Source organism: Plasmodium vinckei, assembly GCF_900681995.1.
Source record: "Plasmodium vinckei vinckei genome assembly, chromosome: PVVCY_09".
In the NCBI taxonomy this organism is placed as follows: Eukaryota; Apicomplexa; class Aconoidasida; order Haemosporida; family Plasmodiidae; genus Plasmodium; species Plasmodium vinckei.
In genome coordinates this window covers 1,250,045-1,262,325 of record NC_051301.1, presented here as the reverse complement: position 1 = coordinate 1,262,325, position 12,281 = coordinate 1,250,045, and the positions used below count along the sequence as shown (strand labels likewise).

At 22.3% G+C, this 12,281-nt stretch overlaps 3 protein-coding genes across 3 annotated transcripts; all 3 read right to left on the bottom strand.

Moving 5' to 3' along the window:
- Positions 1-778: 778 nt before the first annotated feature.
- PVVCY_0903660 (conserved Plasmodium protein, unknown function) lies at positions 779-4,969 on the bottom strand (the record flags this gene model as incomplete). The annotated part of the gene is made up of 1 exon (XM_008626701.2): positions 779-4,969. The coding sequence occupies one exon, from the start codon at positions 4,967-4,969 to the stop codon at positions 779-781; it is 4,191 nt and encodes a 1,396-aa protein (XP_008624923.2).
- A 55-nt stretch (positions 4,970-5,024) lies between these two features.
- On the bottom strand, positions 5,025-8,258 carry PVVCY_0903650 (conserved Plasmodium protein, unknown function; the record flags this gene model as incomplete). Its single annotated transcript, XM_037634358.1, has 1 exon — positions 5,025-8,258. The coding sequence occupies one exon, from the start codon at positions 8,256-8,258 to the stop codon at positions 5,025-5,027; it is 3,234 nt and encodes a 1,077-aa protein (XP_037490463.1).
- A 1,263-nt stretch (positions 8,259-9,521) lies between these two features.
- On the bottom strand, positions 9,522-11,907 carry PVVCY_0903640 (conserved Plasmodium protein, unknown function; the record flags this gene model as incomplete). Its single annotated transcript, XM_008626700.1, has 2 exons — positions 9,522-9,831; positions 9,989-11,907. 2 exons carry the CDS (start codon positions 11,905-11,907, stop codon positions 9,522-9,524), a joined length of 2,229 nt encoding a protein of 742 aa, XP_008624922.1.
- Positions 11,908-12,281: the final 374 nt, after the last annotated feature.

The following is a 12,281-nucleotide window of genomic DNA, read 5'->3' as shown; positions in this document are numbered from 1 at the left end:
ATTTTTTATAGTTATTTTTATTTGTTCAATTTACTTATAATATTCAATTCATTATATAAAAATAATTATTACAAACATAATGATATGCTAATTTTGCTTGGGTCTTTTTTTAATCACATATAGCGTTTTTGTATTATATATATATTTATTTATTTATTTTATTTTTTTTTATTTTTATTGCTTGACATTTTTTTAAATTTAATTTCAGTATACCTTTTGGTTTTATATATAGTTGATCACGTTGTTATTTTTCACAAATACAAAAATAAAAAAAACAAATTTAAAAGAGACATAAAAGAAACAATACGAAACGAAACATAATTATTCTTTTATAATTATTTTACAATATTATTTTAATAAATTTATATTTTCTTTGTTTCAATTTAAATAATTATTTACACAAAAAAATCAAAAAAAAAAGTATTTTTTAATCAGCATATTGCCTACGAATACATATGTAAAAATTAAAACACCCATAAAATTGATTAAATAGCTATTTGTTTATTTTAAGATTGTATCAAATTGAAAAAATGTTATATTATATACAAATAACCAAATAATGAAAAAATTTTAAATAAATAAAAGTTGTGAACAAATTTATAAACACTGTTAAACAACCGAAAAAAAAATAAAAAACGCATGTGTATGTATATGTAATATATAGATAAACAAAAGTGAAAGTAATCATGCATACATACTATATAAAAAATATATATCGCATAATAAAATTCAAAGTGTAGAGGGAATGTGTATTAAATGTATACACATATTTACTTGGTTATCCCAAAATTCCTTGTTTTTTTAAGGCTTCACGAAAATTGGATAGTGATTTTCGTGTTTCAGATTGGAATAAATTGCTGTCCCCTTTGGGAGGAATTCTAAATGAATTATTAACAGCACTTGCGGTTCTCTTAAATTTGTTATACGTTAAATTGCATGAATCTTTGGAATATGTATTTTGACGATTTTCTTTTGATATGTTTTCATTATTATATTGAAAAATGTGCTTATTATCAAAATATATATTATCCATATTATTATTTATATTAAATTTGTTGTAATTTGCATTGTTCACAATAGGCATATCATTGTTACTTCTATCTTTATCAATACAATCATCCTTTTCATTTTGTTTATTATCAGAATCAGAATATGTGGTTATTTTACTTTCAACAATATGTTCATTTTCCGTTTTTGAGTATTTATTATGTAAGTTGTTTAATTCATTTTCATTATTTTCTTTGTAAACATTTGTACTTTCACTGGTAGTGATGATATTATTTATTTCCGAGCTTAAGCACTTTTTCTCAACTTGGTTGTTTTTTCCCGCAGCATTTAAACTGCTAATATTTGATGGTATGAGAGATTTCATATCCTCTAAAACTTTCGTAGCATAAGATGACATATCTCTTAACCCATTTTTGTTTTCTGAATAATTAAATATTTGTGTTCTCATCTTTGGTCGCTTAAAATTATTTTCTTTAACTAAATCCCCTTTCTTATCATTTTTTTTAATATCAACAGATTTTGATCTACTAGTGTTAGTTTTGATTAAGTTCTTTTTTTTATCATGGCAATTATTTGTGCTTACTACTTTATTATTTTTTGAGTTATGGATTTTATTTGTATTATTATTGCAAGGTTTTTTTTCTGTTGTCTTGCTACCTACATCTTTATTATTTGCATTTTCAATCTGGTCATTTAAAGTGGCATCTGAAGCATGAGAATTATTTATTTTATTTGCTAATTCAGTTTGACCATTTTTATCAACTTCACTAGTATTTATAGCATCCTGATTTAAAGATTTATTATTATTTTGTAAATAAAGAGTAGGGTTATTTTCTAGATTTAATGCATTCAAACTAGGAATATATGAATTCATATTTCCATTTTCAAAACCAATTTTGATATGTTCACTATTATTATTTCCCAATGATAATGAATTAAGGATTTTATTATCAAGTGTGTCAGGCAATGGACATTCATTAATATTTTTAATAATATCTTGATAATTGTTCATAATATTTATACTATAATTAATACTGTCCTTTTCAGGAGCATTCATGTTATTGTCTAAAATATAATGGTTACTATGTTTATTACCATTTGCTATGTCGTTAAATGTGCTCATATTATTTTGCATAATTCCATTAACCATTGGATTTGCATTTTTTATATATTCATTAATAATTTCGGTGTTTGAATTATAATTATTTTGATTTAACAAGTTTGCTTTTACCCAATTTTCATAGCTTATACTATCATAGTTTATATTATTATTTGTAGGAATATCAATATTGCACATTTTTGAACTATCTAGTTCGTTTTTATTTAAATTCATATTATAATATAAACCATTGACACCATTTAATAGTATGCCAGGTACTAGTTGTTGTTGTATATCCATTAAATTTTGATTAAAATATTTTGACTCATTCATATATTTTGGATTTAATGTGAAATTGTTCAATAATATATCATTATTTACATAACTTGGATTATACAAGGAATAATCATTTTTATTGGTCATAATAAAATCATTCATATAATTTTTTTGAATATTAGTATCAATTATATCATTGTTAGATATATATGCATTTTGTTTATTTTCATTTATTGCAAAATTAACACTATAAGCAGTTTTGTTATTAAATGAATTTTCAGAAGGTCCTTTATTGATTTGATCGTTACAATCTTTATCAGCAATACTACCCTTACTATTTTCATCTACTTTCTCAAAAGTACTGTTTAATGCATCAGAAGATAATGAAAATGTGTCACTCGAAATTATTGCAGTATCTTGTCTCATATTATTTAAAGCACTTTTTGATATTGGAATTTTTTTTTTAATTTTTGTTATTTCAAAATTGGTTATATCTTTAGATATATTTTTACCTTTTAATTCCTCTTTTATTTTATTTTTAACTAATTTTGAAATATCATTTACAAGTGAACCTAATTTACTTCCATTTGTCTTATGCATGTATAAGTTTCCGTTTTTCTTTTTGTTTGTAAATCCAGTTTTATTCATTTTAATGCTTTCATTAGGACGTTTAACAATGTTATATGTTTTATTTCGTATATCATTTACTGTGGTATTCTTTGATTTTTTTTTTTGGAAACCCTTCTTTTTATTACTATTTTTTTTAGTTATAACTTCTTTTTCATCAGATAAGACCGGATTTTCTATTTTAGTATATGGGAAAACTTCATTGTTTTTTATGTCAATTATCCATGCTTCTCCTTTTTTCTTTTTTTCATTAACCATATTATCATTTGATTTATTTTCATTCATATTATTCGTTTTTTGCGAATTTAAATAATCATTTTTCAAATCTTGATCATTATAATTTTCAATGATTTTATTTGTATATGCAGTATTATTGTCTTCATAAATTATGTTTTTAAAATTATTAGTTGAATTATTTTCGGTTTCAGTATTATTCAATGTTGATTCATTATTTGCACTTTCGAATTCGTTAATCTTATTTAAAGACTCGTATGTTTTTATATTTACATTATCACTACTTTTTATTAAATTATTGTGATTATTTTCATCGTTTTTATCTAAACTTATGAATTGTAAGTTATTTCTATTATATACATCTTCTATTGGTGCATATACATTTTCTATATTGTTTGAAATGTGTGAATCTGAATATGCATTTATTTTATTCATATTTGTATAGCTTTGTTCATTATTAAAAGACATATTTTCATTGGTGTTGCTAAACATATTTTGCAAATTTGCCTTTATACTATCTATTTCAAATATATTGTTTACATTAACATATTTGTTTTCATTCTTCAATAAATTCGTATATATATTTTCTTTCCTATTATTGAACATGGTATTCGTTTCATTTATTTTTAAATTATTATTTTCTAAACTGTTATAATTATCTTGATTTTCTTCTGTCATTTCATTTTTATCTACACTAATTAATGCTATATTTGTATCATCTGTTTGCGAATCCCTTAAATTAGCAGTACAATTCTTTTCATACATATTTTGATCATGACCATTTTCTACATTATCTTTATCATTAGAATTATTATAGCCTTTTTGTAATTTGTTCAAATTGTATGAATTATCTTTCTGAACAAATTCGCTATCTTGTTTAATCGCGTCGTTTTCAATTTTTTCATCAGCTATATCGAAAGTAGTAATTATATTATCTGGTTTAGTGGAATTTCCTTTTATTATATCTTCATCATATTTTATATTAATTTTTTTCAAATCGTTAATGGATTTTTCATAATTTTTTTGTAAATTTTTATTTTCTTTTAATAGACATTTTATTTTCTTATTAAGTTCAATTGATTGCTCATTGGAAGTTTTTAATAATGTATTTAATATATTTATTTTGTTTGTTTTCTCTTCTAAATTAGATTTTAATAAATCTATTTTATTTTTATATAATGTTTCTATTTCTTCCTTCACTATTTTTATTTCGTTATTAATAGTAGTATCACTGACAAAACTGCTAATAGTTGTGTTGTTGCTTTCGTCACTTCTTAATTGTGCAGCCTTTTCAAGCATTATATTTTTTTCTTTTAAATCACAAATTTGTTCATTCAAATTATAATTTTTTTCCTTAAGTATATCGATATTTTTTTCTAATTTGGCAATATTTCTTTCATTTTCATTTATATTATGTTTTTTCATATTTAATAATTTGTTCAATTCCATATTTTCAGACTTCAAACACTCCATTTGCTTAATTTCATTTTTTAACATAAATAATTGATCTTGCAATAGAACAATTTGTTTTTTAATTGTTTTCTTATCTGTTACTGAATCATTCAAAGAATGTGCATCATTAATATTGTCTTCACTATTTTTTATATGCAAGTTTGAATATTCATTATTATGCATATTATTATTGCATATTTGAGATTCCAGTTCGATTATTTTCATATCCTTATCTTTCAAATCTATTTTGATAAGTTCATTTTGTTTAGACATATTTTCTAATTCGCAATGAAGCTTTTCAATATGTTTATCAGTAGCTTCAAATAAATTATCTTGTTTTTTTTTTTATTTTTTCCATTTTTTTATAATCATTTTGTATTTTTTCCTTTTCATCATACAACTTTTCTATTTTTTTTTTTAATCTTTCATTCTGTGATTTTAATATTTTTACCTTATCTTCAAATGATCTAATAGTTTCAAATGTTTCTGTTGTTATTACACTTCTGTTTTGAACATTATTATCTCCAGTACTTTTAATATTATACAAATTATTGCTAATATCTTTGTTATTTTTTTGATGATCTCCTTTATCATTTATCATTAATATGGCTTCTTCATAGTTATTTTCAGTATCTATATTATTATAACAACTTTTTATTTTTTCCAAAATATTTATTTTTAAATCATTTATATTTTTCAATTCTTCATATTCATCTTTATTTAAGTTGGTGCTTATATCGATATTTTGATTTTCACCATATTCATATTTTTTACTTTTAGTAGGAGCATTTGCTTCTTCTTGCAATCCAGAATCTTTAGTTAAATTTCTGAAAAAAATTGAATCAATACTGGTTTTTTTATTAACCATATTTTCTCTAACATATATTTGATTGTTTATATCCTTAATGCCAGTTTGTATTGAATTGTCTTCTTTTTTTATATTGTTAGTTTGTATGCCTTCATGTTTTAAATCTTTATCAACTGTTTGTGTATTTTGGTTATTCATTAATATATTTGTTGTTTCGGTTAATTGACTAACTTTATTTCGTTTTTCTAATAAAATCGTTTCTAAATGTTTTTTTATTTCAGCATTACTTTCTTTCTCCACAAAAAATGCAAAAACTGTTTCTAATAAATTATTATCTACACATTTTAAATATTTTAAAAATATATCAATTTTTTCATTTTTGCTATCATCTTTGTCATAATCATTAAAGTTTTTATGAATTTTACCGATACTGTTTTGTCCTTCCATAATTTTTTGTGCAAATTCAATTAAGTTTTTTTTTTTAATATCATTCGAATCATTTGAAATTAGATCTGGCTTATTCTTATTATTCAGATCATCATCATTTTCTTTTTCAAAATATTCATTTATTTTATCATAGAAAGAGTATAAATCATTAATAGTATTACCAGACTGGTTATCATTTTCTAGAAGTTTGTTTTTATTATTATCAAAATCGGGTATTTGCTCACTTTCACAGTGTAAAAAATTATGAATAGATTCTTTATTTTCATTACTTAGTGAAGAATTATTATTATATTCTTCTATATTGAATTGTTTCATTATATTTTGTGATTCTAAATTTTCCTCTTTCTTCGAATCATCAATATTGTTGTCATTTTCACATGAATCAATTTTTTCATTAGAACCACTTTCATCATTACCATCTTCAAAATTATTACTATTTTTATCATCTATCATTTGTTCAACATTTTTTTTTCGATTTATATTCACATAATAAGAAATATCCTTTGGTATTTCATATCTATTCCCAATTTTCTCTTTATGTGAGTTTTCTTTTTCTATTAAATTGTCTTTGTTATTGATTTTATCAGAAGCATCCTTCTGGTTTTTAATATCATCGATTTCTTTATTATCAATTTGTTCAGTGGATTTCCACCATTCAAAATTTATTTTTTTGGCAATATGCTCATTTATCAAATCTTCATTTTCTGATGTATTTTTTGGTTCTGATATATTTTTATTCGTTTTTTGATTATTTTCACTATCCTCATTTTCATCACTGCTAGACATCGTATTCGAATTAAAATGTTCACTGTAATTATTATCATAATTTTCAACAATGCCCTTAATAATATTTTTAACAATCTCTTTCGATATACTTTTAGGTGTACCTACAAAAGATTTTTTATTTTTTTTACCATCCTGTCTTTTTTTTGGATTCTTTTTATTATTAACTAAATCATTTGACATATTATTTTTTTTTAATTTTAAAAACTTATCACTATCATTTCTTTTTTTACCACCTTTATGTATATGCTTTTTTTTCCTTTCATCTTCTTCCTCCTCTTCTTCATCTTCTTCATCATCTTCTTCTTCTTCCTCATCTTCTTCTTCTTCCTCATCTTCCTCCTCTTCTTCCTCATCTTCCTCCTCTTCTTCCTCATCTTCTTCATCTTCCATCTCTTCATCATAACTTTCCTCATTTTGCATTTTCTTTTTGTCTTCCCAATGCACTCCTATTCTCTTCAATATTGTATTTTTCCCTTTAGACTTATTTCCAATCTTCCCGGTGTTTTCAATCCCCTTCTTATTTTTAATGCCTACATTATAATCTTCTGCAGTTCGATCATAAATATATGAATTTATATCATCAGAAGACAATGATGTGTTATTTATTTCATTACTATGAATATTTTTGTCTAATATATTTTTTTTCAATTTAGTATAATTATTATTACCCCTTCTATTTATTTTACTTTGTTTATATTCATTATCATTGTGGGTGTTTGTAAAATTGTTATGAGGAAAATAATCACATTCTATATGATTTAAATTTGCCAAACTACTCATTCTTGTTAATTTTTCGTGTTCCATTTTTAGCAAATCAATATCTATTGCCTTTTCATTTGTATCATAATATAACCCATTTATGTCTTTAAATGTTTTAGGTTTCATAAAATGCTTAGTAGCATCATCAAAATTATTTTTTTTTAAATTTTTAAACATATTTAAATTGTTAAACATGTTTTCTTCTAATTCTTCTCTAAAATTATAATTAAGATTATTAGACATATATATCAAATCTTCATTTGAACTATTATCATTTCTATTATTTATTAATGAGTTTTTTACATTATTATTTATTTTATCAAATGGATAAATCTTTGCAGAATCATTTATTGCATTTATATAATTATTTTCCCATTCATTATTTTGATTTCGTTTATAACTTTCATTATTCACTCTTTCACTATTTTTATAATCATCTTCGGATGTGTTCCCAAATCGAGGTGATTCAATTTCACTTCCGAGCTTTTTATTCTTTGAATATTCATAATCAGAATATGAATCTTTTGCAGTTTCTTCTATATCATAAAAGCTTCGCCATATTGGCTTTTCTAATTTTTCTTTCTTATTATTTATCACATTTTTTTTATATGCATAATAGGGCACTTCTTTTATTGATGCAACCCCTTCTGATTCAGAATCACTATATCCAATTTTGCATGAAACATCTGAATGTGCTTCATAATCTTTTAACTCCTTTTTCATTAAATTCTGGTAGTATTGAAATTCATAATTCTTATCCATTTTTAAATTTCAAAAGTTTATTTTATTTTAGAATGAATATATATATAGCAAACATGCGTTTATTTTTTCTCACACTAAAATTTATATATACGGGTGTATGTATCGTATATATTTTTTAGTTTATTATGAGAAAAAAAGAATAAGTGTGTCTAAGTGTATCTTTTATCATTAAAATAATGACGAATTATATAAAAACGAAAAAAAAATAATAACAAATACGAATAGTTACCTCTAGGAGGTATAGAAAAATCCTTCAAATGTATTTATAATCAAAAAGTGTGCATGCAGGAACAGACAAATAAATATGTCCATTTGTATGCATATAAATATTAATATAAAAACATACTTTAAGAACAAATAATATTTAATGTATTACTACATAAAAAATTTACAAATATAAAAAAATCAAATTATTCGAATAAATCAAAAAAAATACGAATATTTTCTTTATATATCATTTTATTATTTTTTTTGATATTTTTTATTATATACACATATATTTTTTAAATGATACTACACAATTTGTGGGTTTCTATTCATAGACATATGAATACTTAACATGAATTAATCTAATGTTATTGTATTTTTTTTTTTGAAGTTGTATTCCCATATATGCGCATACATACATATTATTTGTAGTACAAAACAAGTGATAGAAAATGTATTCCTAATTTTGGTGGAAATATTTACATTTTTTTTATATTTTTTTTCAAAATTTGACAATGACAGTTTAAACTTTTAAAAGCACAAAAAATGCACCCTTTGAATAAAAACAATGTATTGCATTTTTTATATTTATACACATAAAATATAACATATAATAACTTTTACCAGCATTAATATATAAATATATTTTCCATAATATCACACATATATATACATACGCAATACACATTTCATTAATTATTTATTTGAAAAAATATGAAATGCACATTATGCATTATTAATCGGGAGGCAGCATACATATGTCAAATGCACTTTTTATGTATATAAAACATGAAAATATTAAGAATGATATCTTCATTTTTTAAACTTTGTATGAATATTATTTAAAAAAATATGTTTACATTAATACATTTTTATGTAATTTTTTTTTTCGATTTTTATATATGCGCTTAACTAGGCATAGCAACATAAAATATAAAGGGAACTATTACTGTCTATCAAAAATTCCTTTTTTTTCTTCACGCTTATTAAAAAATATATAAACGATATATATGTCTATATAAGTATGTACTATCATATTATGCACAACATTTTCCATTAAAAATTTCGAGACAATGAGTTCATTTTATTTATCCAACTTAATTGAATATCGTTAAACTCGCATTTTTCTAATTCTTCTATCGCTTTCTTATACTCATTCAGATCATTATTTGCAATTAAATTATTTTGTTCATATTTTCCATCAAAATCAATTCCAGTATCAACTATTGTATAAATGAATCTCAGTCCCTTTGAACTTTTATAATCATGCATTAATGAGTTTGCTTTTTCGTTAAATTTTGAAGTTGTATTTTTTAAAATATTGAGCAGTTCCATTTTTTTTTTGATAATATCATCATAATGCTCCCTGAAAATAAAAATGAAATGACAAATGACAAAATAATGAAATAAAAAGGATAATTAGCTAATAATAAATACATATAAATATAGTTATTCATATGAAAGGAAAAAAAAAATAAACAAATTTTAACGAAAATTGTGATTTGGGGGTTTATAATTATTACTTCAAGTTATGGGTTTCTTGGAAAACATTTTTTGCATAATATATTGCATCGTTTAATTTTCTTAAATATTCTTCTTCTTGAATTTTACATATATCTTGAATATTGCCATTCTCAGTATCATTAGGCATTACTGAGTTGTTTGCAACTTTAATTTGGTGTTCATTTTCCCTTTTTTCTATTAATTGATTATCTATTTTTGATTCGTTTCTAAATTTTAAAAAGTTTTCATATTCTTTGTCTATTAATGTGTTAGAATTTTGGATTTTTTTCATGTCTTCTTCGTGAATGTTTTTTTCTGTGTCTAAATATTTTAAATTTAAATTTTTGTATTTTTCTATTTCATTCTTTATTTCTAAATTTTGTTCATCAATACAAGATATTTCCATAAGTACATTATTAATATCATTATTTTTTTTTTTTTCTTCTTCTTCATATTTTTTTATAATTTGATTTTGCTTTTCTACAATATTTTTTATACTATCATGAAATTCATTTTCCTTCTCTTTATAAAATAAATAATTTTCTTCAAAAGTTTTATTTAATAATAATAACTTATCAATGTGCTCTTCAGGAAAATTAATAGCTTCTTTTATTATATTATATTTGTCTTTTTCATCTAAATAAACATTTTTAAATAAAATATTTTCAATTTGTTTATATCTTTCATTGTTACTAAGATTTAAATCTTTATGATTATTTTCTGATTTATTTATATTTTTAGTAAGCAAGCTTAAGAAATCCTTTATTTTTAAATCAATGGAATATAGAAAATTCAAAATACCCTCATTATTTTTTTCTATACCATAATTGTCTGAACCATTCATAATCATTTTCAAATGAACAAAAACTGAGCATGCAAATATTTCCGAACATAATTTTGATATTATTCCAATATTTAAATTATCAAGTTTTATATTTTTTTCGAACAAATTATTTCTTATTATATTACTAAACTCATCAAATTTATTTTTTGCTTCATTTTTTTTGTTTTTCTCTTCTTCTATATTAGTATGAGAACCCATATAATAGACATTGATGAAGAAAAAGTTGCTAGTACCAGGTTTATCATAACTATTTCCATTATTTAAATTACTTAATAAATTACTAGTAAATAGGTCATTTTCTTCATCCTTGCCAATACTTAGATTTATTAATGAGCAATAAAATGAATCATTAATCTCTAGCTTATTTTCCAGTTCTATTTTTTCCTTTTCTCCAAAATTAAGAATTTCTTTTAATGTTTCTGATTCATAAAATTTTATTTCTTTGGTTTTTTTGTTGAACATTTTCAACCCATTACTTTGTACTGCATCATTTTTACGTATATTCAAATTTGGTTCTGTTGTTTCATCCCATTTTAAAGCGCAACTTTTTATTTTTTGATAATACTCTTTATTATCACAATAATTTTCTAACAAATCGTATACATTATTATAATTTAATATGCCATATCTTATCGAAAATTTTGTTTGTTGTTTTTTATTTTTTTCAAAGGAAATATTACTTACTTTGTTAAAAAAATTGTCTATAAAATAATATATATCATTTATTCTTAAATTGTGATTAAAATTATTGTTGTCATTCTTTATGTTATTTTTACATTTATTTTTCATTTGTTCACTCACATTAAAAAAAGATATCACACACCCATTAGTACCTTCTTTATGGCTATCCAATATGCCATTTATCGTATCAGATACAAATTTAATTTCACTATCATAATCAGACTTAAAATATTTAACTTCTTTAATATTAGTAAAATCATTCTCACCATTTTGATTACAACATGGTTTCATCTCTTTTTTTATCTCATCTATTCCAATATTATTAGTTACATCGTTTATTTTCATGTATAGCTTTATTTTATCATTACATTCATATATCACATTGCATATTGTTTCCTCATTTTCAATTGGCATTGTATTTACAAGAGGATGGAATATATTTGGAGCAAACAAAATAAATTTGAAACATACATATGCACTATATGTATAGGTACACCTTAATTATTTAAAAATACATAGATTTTCAATGAGTATAATAGAATATTTTATGATATTCACATATTATTTCTTTATTAGGGGACCGCATAATTTTCAATAATTTGGGATCATACTCCTTACTTAAAAATGTATTTTTACATTAAGACAAAAAAATAATAAATTGAAAGATTGAAAAATATAAATTATTTTTAAATGATAAAATATGTTCCTACACACGTTATTATTTTTTGAGGGAATATAATTATACATATACCATCAATAAATGAAAAATTGCGAAAATTATTTATGAT